The sequence below is a fragment of the Neoarius graeffei genome, chromosome 1, assembly GCF_027579695.1.
Source record: "Neoarius graeffei isolate fNeoGra1 chromosome 1, fNeoGra1.pri, whole genome shotgun sequence".
Taxonomy (NCBI): domain Eukaryota; kingdom Metazoa; phylum Chordata; class Actinopteri; order Siluriformes; family Ariidae; genus Neoarius; species Neoarius graeffei.
Genome location: NC_083569.1, coordinates 100517897 through 100537278, shown reverse-complemented (window position 1 = coordinate 100537278; position 19382 = coordinate 100517897). Strand labels below are relative to the sequence as shown.

The 19382-nt window shown below is 41.0% G+C and overlaps 1 protein-coding gene across 3 annotated transcripts in view; it reads left to right on the top strand.

The window, feature by feature from the left end:
* The window catches only part of LOC132877292 (tetratricopeptide repeat protein 39C-like), a 41354-nt gene that overhangs the window by 10722 nt on the left and 11250 nt on the right, over positions 1-19382 (top strand). For 2 of the 3 annotated variants that reach the window (XM_060913590.1, XM_060913581.1), the window contains 5 exons: positions 3732-3860; positions 16720-16837; positions 16936-17452; positions 17839-18007; positions 18133-18226. In XM_060913590.1, the coding sequence (XP_060769573.1) occupies positions 3732-3860; positions 16720-16837; positions 16936-17452; positions 17839-18007; positions 18133-18226 (1027 nt within the window). The remainder of the gene's footprint in view (positions 1-3731; positions 3861-16719; positions 16838-16935; positions 17453-17838; positions 18008-18132; positions 18227-19382) is intronic. The other variant, XM_060913596.1, reaches the window with a different exon arrangement.

Below are 19382 nucleotides of genomic sequence, written 5' to 3'. Positions count from 1 at the left end.
GCTCATATAATACTGCAGATGAGCAATTCCAGCGTTATGGACATGACACTTGAACTCAAAATGGCAACAAATGACCCAGTGCATGTTTTATTGTCTCCCAGTATTTAAACAGGTGTTGCATATTTTAAGGCTGTACCATACTGGAGAAGTGATAGAACAAGAACAATTCCCATAGTACATCTAGGGCATGCCAGAAAATGCCAATAAAAGATGCGTTATGGATGTGACAGAAAAAGTATCACTTTTCTTGGGTGACTGTACATTTTTATCAAACTCTGTGAAATTGTAAACCTAATGTCGAAATGGAGATATCCATTTGATAGAGGGGTCCAAGGTGAATATTAAAAAATCTTTGTTTAAAATATTTTGTATTTCATGCAGAGTTTCGGAAGGAAAAGTCAGCGTTATGGATGTGACGAAATTCCGTTATGGATGTGACGCGTCTGAAATAGACATGGCATATGTTTAGAAAATCAGCAATTTAACCACCATAACCCTTTGAAAAACTCTCTAAATATCAGCTAAAACTATCAAAGTTTTTAAATAATATTTAGGATGGCTATTGTTTTGTGGATTTTAGCATACATTTCTGTGGCTTGTGGCAATAATATAGAATTGTACATGATCAAAGTTGATTTTAGCTTGGGTTTTACATTATAAGAAAGTGTAGGTACATTCAGTCCGTCTCTTTTAAGAAACTACTTTTCCCATCAGCCAACTTCCGCGTTGACCTACGTCACGCGTGGGCGGGATCATCTACGTCACATCCTCCAGGAAGGCATAAACCACCTGGAAACTCCTAGCTCCTCCTCTTTTGGCACCGTGATTTCAACACGGACACAGGGAGGAATCGCTCGCTCCGCAAGCAAGCCCAAAAAGACATCTTTTCTTTCTTGCAAGAATCAGAGTTTCGCACTTTTCTTTGTTTACCTTTGGCCACGGTAGACTCTAAGATCGTGCGAATTTAAACTCAGCTTGAGTTTACAACCGGTTTATTCATTATCAGTATGTACGACTGCAGCTCAAAGCAGTTAATTAAAAGTTAAGAAGCGACTGAATCCTTTTTAACTCAAAAGCTGTGCACATTATTTAATCAGAGACTTTTTCATCACGAGCCGGACCAGGAAGTTCTCTGCGCTCCACAGAATCGATTCACGGAGACCTCCACAACGGTGAAACTCCGAAGTCTCGGAACATCTCTTCATAATCTTGCTAGAGGCAAGATACTAAGTAAGACTGGCAAATTTGGGGCATAAAAACTAGTCTTAGGAATTAACTTTTATTGAAGTAGTGTGAATTTAAACTCACGTTTAATTGTTACACTATAGACACGCAGCGTGTTGAATTTATTTTTTGTTTGTTTGTTTGTTTGTTTTAATCTCTCAATTGTTTTAATAGATAGGCTGTGCATGCTTCTCTTTATTCCGTACTAACATACTTAATTTCCTTATACATCTTGACCGCATCAAGATTTCAGTGGATTCAGTATTGTTATGAGCTAGTGGGTTAACTACCGGCTAGTCCTTTGTTACTTAGAAACACGTGGTCACAGGCCTCAACAGGCCTCACAAACACCTTAGCTAAACATCTTTTGTTCCATTACCCTCCAGGGCTAATTGTATTGTCTCAAGGGATCACAAGGTCTCCACCACGTGGAGTTAGCTACACAGAGCTAATCTTTTGTCTCCAACACGTGGCAGTCCTCCCCCCCACTCACATACACACCTTTTGTTTTAACTCCATGAGGTAGGGTCCTTGGGCCTTAGCTAGCCACACGGCTAATTCTTTTGTCTACTTAGCAACACAAAGCTAATCTAGGCCTCACCACGTGCTCAAACACACCTCAGTTAGCATTCCACGCTAGCTTCTTTCTTTTGCTAGGCCATAGGCCTAGCCACGTGGTCAACTCCTCCCCCACAAACACACGTGGAGTTAGCTACCAGAGCTAATCCTTTTGTTCTACTTGGATAACATTCCTTTGTCTTAGCTAGCAACCAAGCTAGGCCTCACCAGGCCTGACACACACAAACACATCTTAATTAGCACGCAAAGCTAATCTTTTTTCACCACAACGCGCGCACACACACACACACACACACACACACACACAAGTATATCTCACTGTTTGTATATATTTCAACTGCCATTATTCATTTTTATCTTTGGTATAATAAATTCATTTATTATTGAAACTGTGTGTTTATTTGTGTTCCAATATCTCTGAAGTCCCCAATTTCCAAATAATTCTAAAAGGTGCATATGATGTATGTAATATGGTAAGTGATCATAATAATTTGGAATATAACATAATTTAGCTGTTTGGTAATTTATTATTAAGCACCGAAATTAATGGTATTAATTTATGAGACTGATTAATGAGACTGATTCCATGAGTGATTTAATGATATGAGACTGATTCAATGAAAATGATTCACTGAAAATGATTCAAATGAGACTGATTCAATTTTAATCATTAACCTTCAGATTTAATGAGATTGATCACTCAATTACCCAAATGCACCCACAAAAGAAAGACTGACATATTAAGGCAAAGGGAACAATTCTTGTGACAAATTGGTTCATCTTATTCACATCTGTAAAATACAGGCCTAGGTGATATCTCTGGGAGTGGTTTTGATGTATTACATGTTGCTTTATTTTTGCATGGTGAGGTTGACATTTACATGGAATTGCCCAGATATTTACTTCCTGGCTTTGTTTGTAAAATAAAGTGCATTTTTCTAACAGTTCAAAAGGGGTTCCTGATTGTAAAAAGTTTCCAAATCCCTGACTTACATACTATCCCTCATCACTATAGTCAGAATAAACCCTGTTTCCCCAAAATCCTTAAGGATCCTGTGATTTTTCTTTGGAGAAACTGTCAAAGCATCGATGTAGAACCTTACAACATAAGTGTTTCCCTGTCAAAGTATTCAAAGTACACTTTTTTTTTTTTGGAAGCTAAGAGTTGTTATTTACAACCTGGATTCCAAAAAATTTCGGAAGACTCTCTTCAAAACCCCCCAAAATAAAACAATGCAGCGATATTCAAATCCTTTTCGACCTACGTTCAATTGAATACAATACAAGAACAAGATATTTAATGTTCAAACTGAAACTTTTTTTTTTTTGTAAATATACACTCATTCTGAATTTGATGCCTGAAACACGTTCCAAAAATGTTGGGATAGGGGCATATGTTACATCACCTTATCTTTTAACAACACTCGGTAAGCGTTTGGGAACCGATGACACTGATTGTTGAAGTTCAGAATGTGAAATTCTTTCCTATTCTTGCTTGATATGTAACTTCAGTTGGGCGATAGTCCGGGGTCTCCGTTGTCATATTATTTTGTGCTTCATAAATAGCAGCGGCACATATTTTCAGTGGGAGGCAAGCGGGCCAGTTTAGCACCTACGCTTTACAGGCCAGTTTAGCACCTACACTCTTTTACTGTGAAGCCATATTGTAACCTCTGAAAGAACCATTTCCCTCCAAAACAGTGTTTCATTGTGAGAAAGGGCTTTGAGTAGAATCCATTTACGATGCAAGTAGAACCCTTTTAACCTTCTTCTAATTTTATTTTCAGAGACACAGAAACTTGACAGATGATTATGCGTACCACAAAAATGCGTGCGCTATAATTCGGCTTTGCAAGATGTCGATCGCATAAGCTTGCCATGTGTGTAGAGTTTGCAAGTAAATATTGTTTAATTCTCTCTTTTTCCAGAATGCCATGATGACGTTTGAAGAGGAGAAGATGCAGGTGGCATGTGAGGACCTGCGAGCCACAGAGAGACTGCGCGAGTGCGACAGCGCTGGCGTTATCGAGGCAATCAAGAACAAGATCAAGAAAAATGTGAGCAGTTCTGGCAGTTCTCCCGATTCAGAGGCGCTGTTTGTCTAAATGGTGTTTAATGATGCGAAGCATTCATTTGTTATCACACAATAAGCAGTATGTCATAAATCGGTCCATTGGAGAGAAAATGAGCCTAAAGTATGAAATAATCAGTGATGTATTGTCGCTGTCAGATGAAAGCCTTGGATATTAATGTTTTTTAGGAGCAGAAATCAAATATCTGGTATTTCATGACCTTTTTGACTTCAAGCAGATTGCTTTCAGTGCGCTGTGCCAATACAAACCTCGTTTACTCGCCAAGTTATTCACTCTATTCTTATTTAATTGTTATTTATACCTGAGGACTCGATCAAAATTCAGATCTCGTTCACAGTAATGTCCTGCTTGCCGATTTTTAATTGCTTAGAAATGCAGAACGAGCACACACACAAAATCAAAGGATAAATATGTCCTTTTTTTTCCATACATCTGCTTTATATCACTCTGTGGAAATCTATTCTACATCCATTCTCCAATTCAAAAGCGCCTGTTTTTTTTTTTTTTTATAGCAAGGTTGAGAGCCTAATAATAACAACGTTAAGTTATTAGAAGGGAAGTCAGACGCTGTACAAGTTACAAACATAGCATATTTAACGATTATTCCACGAAATCGAGTCGTACATGAGCTGATAGCCGACGAGGCGCGTAGCACCGAGTTGGCTCTAAGCCATGTATGACAAGATTGAGTGGAATAACTATTTTATTCAATCTACATTTCACTGGATTTTGAGAAACTGAGCTTTTCTTTTTTTTCGCGCAAATTTGATCAATAAAATCATCATACAAAATGTCCAACAAAATCATTTCCGCTCAGCCGGACTTCGTAAAAACCTATCGATGGCTGCACAAATTGACTTTAGTGTTGTTTTTTTTGTAGAAAGTGCCGTCGTGCTGCTGAGGTATAGAACAGCTTTAGACATGTATTTAAAGTGAACGTAACGCCTCCAAGCCCCACTTTTTTTTTTTTTTTTCCTTGTACAAAGCAACAATCATTATGTTGATTGACCATGCGTTTTCGAACCATAGCTGATCCAAAAGGCCATAAATTGATTAGTCATGAAAATGTTCCGGAATTCCGGGTTTTTAGATTTCCCCCGGATTTTTTTCTGCTAATGACCCGGAAATCCAGATATTTTACAAAACTCTTGAAAATCTCCGGTTTTCCAAATGGAGAAATGTATTTTTCTGATTTTTCGCGTTCCTAGACGCGGCGTAATACTTCGCATCGTCCTTGCATGGGCGCAGTCCTTAAATAGCCCAAACGTAGTTCATTGATTAAAGACAGGTGTTCTTTGTTAACGGCGCGCGTGCCGGAGCTCGTTAGGTGCACGCGCCAAGGTGCGCCTTCAGGTGCACGTACTAAGGTGCGCAGGACTGACACTGTTCTGCACAACCGCAACACAATCGCACTAGAAAGCATGTTCGAGCTGCCAGTGTAGCTGCAGTCTTTTTAGTTGCAAATTACAAGTATTTCCTCGTGTTAATAATCCGCCATGTCAAAACAAGCAAAACTTTCCTCCTTCTTTCGACGTGAAGAGAGGTAAGCAATTTATTTTTTATATATATATTTTTTTTCCCATCAAAGTTGCATTTTGTGGCTTCGAAGCTAAGTTTTAGTGCCGTTTCTAGAACACAACATCAAGAAACTGTGGAAGAAACAGCAATAATGGAAGAGCCGGTTTCTAAGCTGCCTAAAACTAGCAATGGGAATTATTTTTTGTTACATAATGCACTCAGGCTGCCAGTCAGTGTGTGACCCCACCTTGAAAAATCCTAGCTACGCCCCTGATTTACATGAGAAATGTGGTATTCATTGGCGTGTTTAAATTTACAGACAATACGAACTAATGTAAACAATTGGCTTCAACTCGCATAAATATGAATTGGGAATTTTTAGCTTCTGCAAACGCACAACTCGACTAAAAGATTTGATAAACGAGGCTCAATGTCCCCAACATTGAAACCTGAAAGCTTTAGAAACTCTAACAGGCCTTTACTTTTTAACAGGACTGGTTTGGGATTTTGCTGAGTTTACCTTCAGCTGTCTGATTTTTTTTTTTTTTTTTTTTCAGAGTAATGAACTGTGTAGCAGGAAAATCACCGCGTCTTCTAAATGCACTCCTGAAAATTACTTATTAACTAGGGGAATTAAATTTGATCTTTTTGACATGTTAATCATTAATGTACATGAAAGAAAAAGGCTTAAAAGTTATAACTTGTTTTAGTGAAAATAAGTACTAGAATGCAGGGTTTTGCGTGTTATGTTATTAAAATATTTTCGGGGACGTTGCCCCGCCCCCCCATTTCAGTTTTTTTTTTTTTTCCTTTGCTCCACTTTCATCTCTAATTGATGGAAAATCAATAAGATCAGCCGATTTTCACGGAATCTGCCGAGACTCGTCCGGAAGATCCCGAAGGGGTGCATGACGTCACATGTGTAACAATCCAGGTGTTAATTTCGTTCATGTGCGCAGCAGTGGTTAGACCAGTCTCGATACGGAATCGGGTTCTGGAGAGAATTCTGATAGCGATTGGGATTCGTATATGTCGGATGAAGGGGCAGATGATTATCAAGGATATTCCGGAGTAAATGGTTATCTCTGAGCCCCCAAGACGAGAAACAGATGCCAGTTCACGACAGTCTTCCTCTGCAGTGCCTGTGAGATAGAGAGAGAGATGTGCAGAACGCGGTGGTTACCTTTCATCATGTTTTCTTGAACAAAACTAAAAATAAATCGAGTCTTACAATATTGAAATCTGAGAGCATTTAACATGTTTCAGTTAATAATTAACGGTTGCGTGCGTGTGCATTTTTTTTTCCTGTTAAAGTGCGTCAGATGTGATGAGATCGGATGTCGCAAGCGTGTAAACATTGCTCATCATCCTGCATCTGGTGCACTGTATGTGTGATAATAGGGGATCAAATGTCAGATCAAATGTCATTTATTAAATAAATGGGTTTCTTCTTGCTCCAGTAATGGTTGTTCTGGTGGTGATGAACACTTGATGAATCAGATTTATTATTAGTAGGCAACACGAAATCTGCCTGCTTCGTTTGCACAAACTTCACCCACTGTCGTTTTAGATTTGGTATCATTTCTCAGAAATTCGTGAACCGAATGTCCTGCTGTATGTGGATTTGAACATCCAAACACAACTCGGCGCTTTCACGTCGTTATTTTTTTGTAAGATTCCAACAACAATATCCAATTTCAGTGAGTAAACAAGCATGGAGTCAGATGAACGGAAATGACCCAGATAACCAGATCGGGGTTCCACACGTGATGTCATGCGAGATTAGCCCTGAGGCAAAGCTGCCTTTTTCCAGGATCTGGACGCCATGATTTATCCATAGTTTTGTGCTTGATAATAACTATTTTTCCCCCTGCTTTATTAATTCATTTTGGTGATTACTAATGATATATACAGTGGGGCAAAAAAGTATTTAGTCAGTCACCAATTGTGCAAGTTCTCCCACTTAAAAAGATGAGAGAGGCCTGTAATTTTCATCATAGGTACACTTCAACTATGAGAGACAGAATGAGAAAAAAAAAATCCAGAAAATCACATTGTCTGATTTTTGAAGAATTTATCTGCAAATTATGGTGGAAAATAAGTATTTGGTCAATAACAAAAGTTCATCTCAATACTTTGTTATATGCCCTTTGTTGGCAATGACAGAGGTCAAACGTTTTCTGTAAGTCTTCACAAGGTTTTCACACACTGTTGCTGGTATTTTGGCCCATTCCTCCATGCAGATCTCCTCTAGAGCAGTGATGTTTTGGGGCTGTCGCTGGGCAACACGGACTTTCAACTCCCTCCAAAGATTTTCTATGGGGTTGAGATCTGGAGACTGGCTAGGCCACTCCAGGACCTTGAAATGCTTCTTACGAAGCCACTCCTTCGTTGCCCGTGCGGTGTGTTTGGGATCATTGTCATGCTGAAAGACCCAGCCACGTTTCATCTTCAATGCCCTTGCTGATGGAAGGAGGTTTTCACTCAAAATCTCACGATACATGGCCCCATTCATTCTTTCCTTTACACGGATCAGTCGTCCTGGTCCCTTTGCAGAAAAACAGCCCCAAAGCATGATGTTTCCACCCCCATGCTTCACAGTAGGTATGGTGTTCTTTGGATGCAACTCAGCATTCTTTCTCCTCCAAACACAACAAGTTGAGTTTTTACCAAAAAGTTCTATCTTGGTTTCATCTGACCATATGACATTCTCCCAATCCTCTTCTGGATCATCCAAATGCTCTCTAGCAAACTTCAGACGGGCCTGGACATGTACTGGCTTAAGCAGGGGGACACGTCTGGCACTGCAGGATTTGAGTCCCTGGCAGCGTAGTGTGTTACTGATGGTAGCCTTTGTTACTTTGGTCCCAGCTCTCTGCAGGTCGTTCACTAGGTCCCCCCGTGTGGTTCTGGGATTTTTGCTCACCGTTCTTGTGATCATTTTGACCCCACGGGGTGAGATCTTGCATGGAGCCCCAGATCAAGGGAGATTATCAGTGGTCTTGTATGTCTTCCATTTTCTAATAATTGCTCCCACAGTTGATTTCTTCACACCAAGCTGCTTACCTATTGCAGATTCAGTCTTCCCAGCCTGGTGCAGGTCTACAATTTTGTTTCTGGTGTCCTTTGACAGCTCTTTGGTCTTGGCCATAGTGGAGTTTGGAGTGTGACTGTTTGAGGTTGTGGACAGGTGTCTTTTATACTGATAACGAGTTCAAACAGGTGCCATTAATACAGGTAACGAGTGGAGGACAGAGGAGCCTCTTAAAAAAGAAGTTACAGGTCTGTGAGAGCCAGAAATCTTGCTTGTTTGTAGGTGACCACATACTTATTTTACCGAGGAATTTACCAATTAATTCATTAAAAATCCTACAATGTGATTTCCTGGATTCTTTCCCCCCATTCTGTCTCTCATAGTTGAAGTGTACCTATGATGAAAATTACAGGCCTCTCTCATCTTTTTAAGTGGGAGAACTTGCACAATCGGTGGCTGACTAAATACTTTTTTGCCCCACTGTATATTTCATTTTAAAGCATTACAATAAGGCACTCACGTTAATTCTTCCTTGGACGTTTCAGTAAGGTAATTTTTCAAGCTTCTTTGAGCTTTTGAGCCAGTCTAAAAAAAATTCAACAAATTTCAATGCTTAAAGATGATGAATGTAAACAAACCGGCGAAATAACAGGAGCAATTTGTGAAAAATGCGAAGCTAATAATAATTCTTGAAAAATTAAAAAAGATACATGCTTACCATCATAGTTTAATTCCATATTTTGTTGCTTTTGTATTTTTTGGGATTTTGTTTTCGACTAGTTTTTATTTCATCCTTGGTTGGTTCAGCAACACACGCCGCCATTTTGTTTTTCTCTACTCACGGTATATAAGCTGATATCCTAGTAGTAGAGTAGCCAATCAGAGCGCACGATTGCTCTTATCCAGTCAAAGAAAGTACTTAACAATAGAAACCTAGGACTAAAAGACAGTACGGTATGATGATGTTGAACTGTGAGGTTGATTATTTTCCTGTAACGGCACATCCTGAAGTGTTTAATGTGACAGAAATCTGCCAGCTGTGCGTTTTTTTTGTTTGTTTGTTTGTTTGTTTTTTATTTATTGAATAGTACAAGAAGACAGGCCGTACTTTTTTATATCTGTTTAGAGTTACGTTTAATGTCATTTATGTTATAGCAGCTCGAAACTCCTCTAACCTGACCACTTTCCTGTGTTGGAAAACTCTGGATACTGGAGACTCCTTCCCAAAAATATTAAACTTCTCTCTACAGAAAGGTTCACCATAATCAACACCTTCAGCACTTTTTTTTTTTTAAAGGAGAACTGAAGTCATTTTTAAACTCGCTTTATTTCTTAATTAACGTGTTATTCAATTACTTTTTCGGTTTTAGTAACCTTTATATCGTGACTCGTATTGGCAACTAATTGCAATTAAATATTATACTCATCAGCCTATTTGGTTTTTATCCATGTCGAATTTAGTTCGTTTGGTCCACGGCAGGCGTCGCTTATCCACGCGATCTTCGCAAGACTTCGAAACGTGAAGTGTAAGCCAGGTGTCGGTGCTGCCATTTTGAAAACTGTTTTCCAAACGAAATATTGCACAAAAACGAGTTTAAATGACGATTCCTGCCTGCTTTTTTCAAACTTTCCTGATTGCTACCAAAACAAACAAAACTTCCGGCTTGATTACGTCAGCATTCGAAAGAGGGCGCGCGCGTCTTTTGACAACGTTGGCTGATGTTGGTCACTTTGATTTCTGCTGTACGTTTTACTTCCATCCTACGATGTCTCGTACAGGTCTCAGCGAATCTCGTTTACGGCCGTTGCTTTGACATATGGACTGATATATTACAGAGCATATTTCAAACACTCAGAACTTGCTACAGCAGCGACAAAATAGCTATCAAATGCATTCCTATATTTAATAAAATGAGAGAAATATAATTTTGGTGATTAAAAAATTTGCCTTCAGTTCCCCTTTAAAATCAGGTCATGAACGAGTGTGCTAATATAAACCATTTTATCCAGTGTTGCTTTGTTCAGCTCAGCTTATGTTTTTTTTTTTTCTTTGTTAAATTGAATTGAAAGCACTCAGTAAACATCCCCCAGTAAATACAGCACATCATCTGATCAGAAACCAAAAGTAATTACACATCGTTCGTTGCATAACCGCACAGTTTGAACAGCCACCACGTTGTATATAATGTTCCTCAGCATGTCATTAATTTTCAGATCACTCCATATAAACCAGGTTTAGTTCATTTGTTCATTCTAGAGAAGAGAGAATGCTCAGTTAGGAGTTCATATTCCCTGTATTTGAGCTTATTCAGAGAAAACTCCGACATCCACTGATGCAGCCAGCTCCAAAGAACGACTCTGAAGGTCCCTCTTTATACTGCTTAGTTTTTCAACAGATGATTCTTCAGTAAATTTCACATCTTTTCTGAGCCAGACAGAGAAGTATCCTGTGAGAGAGACGCACTCATTCCCTCAAGCTCAAGATAGAGACCAAAAGCCCAAAGAGACACTCATTTAGAACAGAACGTTCTCTCGGGTCAGGAAGAGACGGAAATGCTTTTTTTAGATATAACCCCGATTCCAAAAAAGTTGGGACAAAGTACAAATTGTAAATAAAAACGGAATGCAATGATGTGGAAGTTTCAAAATCCCATATTTTATTCAAAATAGAACATAGATGATATATCAAATGTTTAAACTGAGAAAATGTATCATTTAAAAAGAAAAATTAGATGATTTTTAAATTTCATAACAGCAACACATCTCAAAGTTGGGACAAGGCCATGTTTACCACTGTGAGACATCCCCTTTTCTCTTTACAACAGTCTGTAAACGTCTGGGGACTGAGGAGACAAGTTGCTCAAGTTTAGGGATAGGAATGTTAACCCATTCTTGTCTAATGTAGGATTCTAGTTGCTCAACTGTCTTAGGTCTTTTTTGTCGTATCTTCCGTTTTATGATGCACCAAATGTTTTCTATGGGTGAAAGATCTGGACTGCAGGCTGGCCAGTTCAGTACCCGGACCCTTCTTCTACGCAGCCATGATGCTGTAATTGATGCAGTATGTGGTTTGGCATTGTCATGTTGGAAAATGCAAGGTCTTCCCTGAAAGAGACGTCGTCTGGATGGGAGCATATGTTGCTCTAGAACCTGGATATACCTTTCAGCATTGATGGTGTCTTTCCAGATGTGTAAGCTGCCCATGCCACACGCACTAATGCAACCCCATACCATCAGAGATGCAGGCTTCTGAACTGAGCGCTGATAACAACTTGGGTCGTCCTTCTCCTCTTTAGTCCGAATGACACGGCGTCCCTGATTTCCATAAAGAACTTCAAATTTTGATTCGTCTGACCACAGAACAGTTTTCCACTTTGCCACAGTCCATTTTAAATGAGCCTTGGCCCAGAGAAGCCGTCTGCACTTCTGGATCATGTTTAGATACGGCTTCTTCTTTGAACTATAGAGTTTTAGCTGGCAACAGCGGATGGCACGGTGAATTGTGTTCACAGATAATGTTCTCTGGAAATATTCCTGAGCCCATTTTGTGATTTCCAATACAGAAGCATGCCTGTATGTGATGCAGTGCCGTCTAAGGGCCCGAAGATCACGGGCACCCAGTATGGTTTTCCGGCCTTGACCCTTACGCACAGAGATTCTTCCAGATTCTCTGAATCTTTTGATGATATTATGCACTGTAGATGATGATATGTTCAAACTCTTTGCAATTTTACACTGTCGAACTCCTTTCTGATATTGCTCCACTATTTGTCGGCGCAGAATTAGGGGGATTGGTGATCCTCTTCCCATCTTTACTTCTGAGAGCCACTGCCACTCCAAGATGCTCTTTTTATACCCAGTCATGTTAATGACCTATTGCCAATTGACCTAATGAGTTGCAATTTGGTCCTCCAGCTGTTCCTTTTTTGTACCTTTAACTTTTCCAGCCTCTTATTGCCCCTGTCCCAACTTTTTTGAGATGTGTTGCGGTCATGAAATTTCAAATGAGCCAATATTTGGCATGAAATTTCAAAATGTCTCACTTTCGACATTTGATATGTTGTCTATGTTCTATTGTGAATACAATATCAGTTTTTGAGATTTGTAAATTATTGCATTCTGTTTTTATTTACAATTTGTACTTTGTCCCAACTTTTTTGGAATCGGAGTTGTACAAAGCACTGCTCTGTAATATCCTATCATGTTCTCTGCAGCAGAGCTTGAGTCCTAAACAGACATGGAGTGTTCTAATAGAGAAGATACACTCATGGACTAAAACTGAATAATTGAAAATATTTCATTCTTCACCACCTTCTTCAGATTTATAAATACCCTGCCTAGCCAAAAAAGTCAGACCACCTTTAGTTTTGATTACAGCGCACGTTTGCCATGGCATTGTTTCAACAACCTTCTAGAACACCAGATCATTTATTTCCATCCAGAGTTGCATTAATTTTTCACCGAGATCTTGTCTTGATGACAAGATAGGCTACGTTCACACTGCAGGCTGAAGTGACTCAAATCCGATCTTTTCGCCCATATCTGACCTGTATCCAATCTTTTATTGACAATATGAACGACACAGATCCGATTTTTTCAAATCCGACCCAGGCCGTTTGGATATGTGGTCCTAATTCCGATTCCTATCCGATCTTTTCATATGCGACTTCAGTCTGAACCGCCAGGTCGCATTCATCCGACTTGCACGTCATCAACAAGCCACAAACGTCACTATTCTGCGCTGAAGTAGGCGGCGGGTCTCTCAAAAAATGTTACAACAACATGGCGCATGACCACGGGTGCAGATAGAGGGTGGGACTCGTCCCACCCAGATTTAAATTCACCTCGTTCGGTCCCCCCACTTATAGGGAGGAAAAAATGTCTATGCTGTCTTTCTTTGCATAAGGCAAACCTCACGGAAAAATCAAAAGACTAATTACCATTCGGTTTATTGAGGTGCACAGCAGTGTATACATAGTTGCAACGACTCACATAAAACAAAACAAAGACTGATATTCGGTTGGTTGAGCTGCGCAGACTGCACAGGTTGCAAGCTCGAGCTTGGTTGCTATGGTTACTAACAACAAGTTTGACAGGCATATCGGGGTTGGGGTTGATTTGCTGGCAGCTTTGTCCCTCCCAGTTTTTTGTCCCTCCCAGTTCAAAAAACGTATCTACGCCCCTGCGCATGACATCAATGCGAGGGACGCTTCGGGCTGTGAAGGTTCTGAATCTTCTCAATGGAAGGACGCAGAGGTTAGGGAGCTGATTTCCATTTGGGGGGATGCAGCTATTCAAGCTAGATTGGATGGGTCATACCGCAACCGGGCGGTTTTACTTCCGTAAACACTGGCCATGCTCACTGTGTGTGACGTCGTCGTATCCTGCAATGCGCATGCGGAACACTTTTAGGTCGCTTTTCGTTCATACTGAGGATCACATACAAGTCGCATATATTTGTTAATGTGAACGACCTCACAAAAAAATCGGATTTCACAAAAAAATCGGAATTGAGCATTAAGCCTTGCAGTGTGAACGTAGCGATAGTTGAACCACTCTAAAAAGTCTTCTCCAGCATCCCAAAGATTCTCAGTGGGGTTAAGGTCGGGACTCTGTGTGAAGATGATTCCTCGTGCTTCCTGAACCAGTCTTTCACAATCAGAGCCATCAGGGAAGAAAAAAACCCATTGATGTGATGAGAACCTGGTCATTCAGGTCGTCAGCTGACTTTATTTTATTGCCCCATAACGTTGAGTCTCAACCTGACCAACTGAATCAACCCCAGATCATAACACTGCCTCCAGAAGCTTGTACAGTGACCACTATGCATGATGGGTTCATCGCTTCATGTGCTTCCCTTCTTACCCTGACATGACATCACTCAGGAATCGGGTCAGTCTGGACTCATCAGACCACATCACCTTTTCCCATTGCTCCAGAGTGCGATCTTTATACTCCCTCGCAAATTGAAGCCTTTTCTCCTGATTAGTCTCACTAACAAGTGGTTTTCTTCTGGACTCACAGCTGTTTAGTCCCAATCCTGTGAGTTCTCGTCACATTGTGAGTGTGGAAATGATCTTAATTTCACTATTAAACACAGCCGTGAGTTCTACTGTCGTGTTTTTGTGATTCGATCTTCCCTGATGGCTCCGATTGTGAAAGACTGGTTCAGGAAGCACGAGGAATCATCTTCACACAGAGTCCCGACCTTAACCCCATTGAGAATTTTTGAGATGCTGGAGAAGACTTTTTAGAGTGGTTCAACTATTTTGTCATCAAGACAAGATCTCTGTGATCTCTGATCATAGTCAGTCAAGATTATTTTCTGACCACATTTCTAACGCCAAATTGAAGGTTCTCCATGATCCTTCCAGGTTTTCATAATGCGTTGGATAGTTCTTAAACCAGTTCGTCATTTCGGCTCAAATCCCCTTAGTTGTTTTCTTTGCTTTATCATCATCGCTGCCACTTGTATACAAGTATGGCGGCTGAATGGATTAATGGAACAGAGGTTCAGCTATGACCAATCTGTTGATCATCTTGACACCCTTGGACGGTGGCCTTCCTATGCTTATGACGCGCAGATTCTTCAATAAGTCCTGTTTTTTTTCAAAGTAAAGAACACCATCACGGGTTATGGTTTTCCAATCATGCCGATCCATTCCTAGTTGATCCCACTCGTTAGGATTGATTCCACATTTCAGCAGGGAGGACTTTAGAAGGTCCTTGTGCCTTTTCTTTGGCGCGCCTACTGGCCTGGTACCATGAGACAGCTGCGAGAAGTAGACTTGTTTAGGAAGACGATAGTCCGGCATTCTACAGAGGTGACCAGCCTGCCTTAGCCGTTGAAGCAGAATGATTGATTCCAGTCTAGATGAGGATGCTCTCTCGAGTATGTCAGCGTTTGTTACTGTCTTGCCATTTGATATTCAGAATTCACCTCAAACATTGCTGATGATACGTTTCCAATTGTCTCATCTGCTTCCGGTAAGTGGCCCATGTCTCACAACCATAAAGTAGAGTGGGTATGATGATGGCTTTGTAAACCATAATCTTTGCATTGGATTGGATGTCTTTTATTACAGAACATCCTCTTACCGAGTTTGTTGTAGGCTGTTGCAGCTGCACTGATACGGCTTTGAATTTCCAGATCCAGGGAGGCATTGCTTGAGACAGTACTTCCCAGGTACTTAAAGTTATTGATAACCTTAAGTTGTTCGCCATCGATTTGGATTGATGGAAAAGGGTCTGAAAGTGATGGATATCCAGATTCATGCTGAAGCATAGTCTCAGTCTTGCTGATGTTAAGGGTAAGACCCAATCTACTATTATGCTATGGCAAAGGCATCAACAGTTCTTTGCATGCCATCTTCAGAACAGGAGCAAACAGCAGAGTCATCTGCATATTGGAGTTCTACAATAGTTGTGAAGGATATTTTTGTTTTAGCCTGGAGTCTCCGGAGATTGAAGAAGTTGCCATCAAAGCGATACTGAATGCAAACTCCATCATTAAGAGAAGGTCCAGCTAGTTCTAAAACAGCCCCCATAAACAATGAGAAGAGGATGGGCGTGATCTCACAACCTTGTTTGACACCAGTGTTAACTGAGAAGGGCTTATTGGGTTTACCATTGTACAAGACAGCAGCAGTCATATCATCATGCAAGAGTTAGATCATTTTCACAGACTTTTCTGGATATCCGTACTTTGAAAGAATTTGCCACAGAGTGGCCTGATGAACAGAATCAAAGGCTTTGGTGAGGTCAATGAAAGTAACGTAGAATGGTGACCGTTGTTCTCGACACTTTTCCTGTAACTGTTGCTTGATACAGGCCAATAATTTGACTCTTCTGAAACACAGTCACATCTTTTCCATGAGCACGTGGGATACGTCTTCCAACATGGTTGTTTAAGAAATGAGAAGCTACTCACTGCATCAGTTCGGGTTAAAAGTATTGTTGCCAGCTGAAACACATTAATCACTGCCAGTCAGTGGCTCTTATGTATTTGCTTATTTAAATCCAAATGGTGACTTTTTTTGGGGGGGGTCCAAGCAGTGTATAAAGTGTATATATAAGTATCTTTCTTGATTTTTAAAGCCACCTCTAACAGAGGGACAGTAAAAAGGAGAAATTGAATAAAATTTCAGTAATATAATAACTGAATTTAAAAAAAAAACTGTGTAAATGAATTAGACAGGAACTTGCATGATTTTGCTTGCATGTCAAAATAGTGGCTTATGTTTTTTTGCTCAATTGTGGAATTCCTTCCAGCAGGCGGAAGGTCAGAGGTCAGAGGTGACCGTGATCGATCGGCTGCAGAGGCTCATCATAGTGGCTGACTGTCAGGTTTATTTAGCCGTGCTGTCCTTTGTCAGACAGGAGCTCTCAGGTTTGTGCTTTTTTTAATACACCATTTGTTTTAATAGTTTTAAAAAGGCACGCATTGTTTGCACGACGCTTTAAGAACTTTTTGGTCTGTTTCTACAGGATATATAAAAGCTGGCTGGATTCTTCGTAAGGCTTGGAAAATGTATAATAAGTGCTATAATGAGATCACCCGGTTACAGGAAGTGTCCCAGAGGAGGTGCTCAGCACCACAGGGGGCACTTTCTTTTGATAGTAGTCCGAATGCCTCAGTGCCTGATCCGACAGCAGGCTGCTCCGGCCAACCTGAACCCAGGCAGGATTGTTCGCTGGCTCCTGTCTCAGAGGGGTCACATTCTCCCAGTCAGCTTAACAACGGCCACAAAGCTTCCTCCAGTCGGTCCAAACACAAGCTGAAATCTCAGCCGCGGCTCGATCACAGCGTGACCGCAGAGTCTCTGAGTCGACTCAAGGGTTCAGTCAGCTTCGGCTACGGCCTGTTCCACCTCTGCATCTCTATGGTGCCTCCTCACCTGCTGAGAATCATTAACCTGCTGGGATTCCCCGGCTCGCGGCAGGAGGGGCTCAGCGCCCTCACGTACTCCAGCGAAAGTAAGGACATGAAGGCCCCTCTCTCTACGTGAGTAGGTGTAAAGAAGTATGCTGGAACAGCGTGGCGAAATAAAATTGTATGGTCAGTAATTAAGTAGCCATGTTTCATTCACATTTAGGTGAAATTTGCCAAGTCGGCATTTTGACAATACACACATGCATCATAAAATCTAAGGTGAGGGTTATTACATCATCAAAATATAAGAACCAATCATGTTCAATATGCCAATGTGGCATTAGTTTACCAAGTGAAAGGGGATGGGCATGTAGGTTTGGAGCTATTTTAATTAGTGTATTCATAGAATTTGTATTTCTTGATTTAAAAAGGTGCTTCTGTGAAGTTTTTAGCTTTCTAAGAACATGCTTTGTCGAACTTCCCTGGCTTCAACAGTGGTTGTGATCTGTGTGTCTCAGACTGGCCCTGCTGTGGTACCACACAGTCGTACAACCCTTCTTTGCGCTGGACGGCTCCGAAACAGAGGCAGGACTTCAAGCTGCGAAAGACTTGCTTCAGAAGAAAGAAGCCGAATATCCAAACTCCTCCCTCTTCATCTTCTTTAAGGGGCGAGTGCTGCGCCTCGAGGTGAGACAATGTTCAGAAACTCCTGTCTATTCAAGCATCCTGCTGTATTTAACTTCATGGACATTGCTGAGCCTCTGTTCCCTGATCAGTTTGTTGTAACCCTCTCTCCTGTGTGTTGCCATCAGTGTGAGATCAGCAGGGCTTTAACATGCTTTAACAATGCCTTGGAGCTGGCTTCAGAGCAGAGGGAGATCCAGCACATCTGTCTGTATGAGATTGGTTAGTCACACTGTACCACTGCAGCTCGTATGCCTGATAGTGCTCCACAGTTCCTATTTCATGTCCCTACACCCCTCCAGTTTAAATGACTGACTGATTTACAGAGTTACTGATGAACTGACATGCTGACTGACTTTCTAAGCTGTTTTAAAAGTACCTACTGACTTGCTGAATTACAAAGGGGTTGAAAATCAGTTGCGGCTTCGCCCTGTATTCTTCCTCTGTCACAAAACTGTGCGACAAATCAAATAAACTGACTGACGGACTCTGATTTACTGACTTACTGGCCTACTGATTGACTGACTTGCTGATTTACTTACCTACTAACAGACAGACTGACTGACATATGGACTGACCTACTGACTGACTTATTGATCTACGTACTGACCAACTGACGTACTGACCGAGTGACTGACTGACTTGTTGGTCTACAGACTGATGGATTGGCTGATGGACTGACTGGCCGACTGACCTGCTGATTGACCTACTGACTGATTTACTAACCTACAGACTGACGGACTCACTCACTGACTTGGTGATCTTCTGACTGACTTACTGAGCTGCTGACTACTGGACTGACTGACCTGCTGACTGATTTATTGATCTACCTGCTGACTGACCTAACTGACTTATTGGTCTAGAGACTGATGGACTGACTGACTTACTGATCTATGGACTGATGTACTGACTTACTGACTGACTTATCGATCTATTGACTGATGGATGGATGGACTGACTGACTGATTTATTGACCAACTGACTGAGTGACTTACTGACCTGCTGACTGAAGGACTCATTGACTTGTTGGTCTACAGACTGATGGACTGACTTGCTGATCTACTGACCAATGTACTGACGTATTGATCTACTGACGGACTGATTTATTGACCTACTTACTGACCTACTGACTGAAGGACTCATTGACTGACGTGTTGGTCTACAGACTGATGGACTAACTGACTGAGTTGCTGATCTACTGACCGATGGACTGACATACTGACTGAAGGACTCATTGACTGACTTACTGATCTACTGACTGACTTGTTGGTCTACAGACTGATGGACTGACTGACTGAGTTGCTGATCTACTGACTGACGTACTGACCAACTGACTTATCCATCTACTGACTGACAGACATACTGACTGACTTATTGA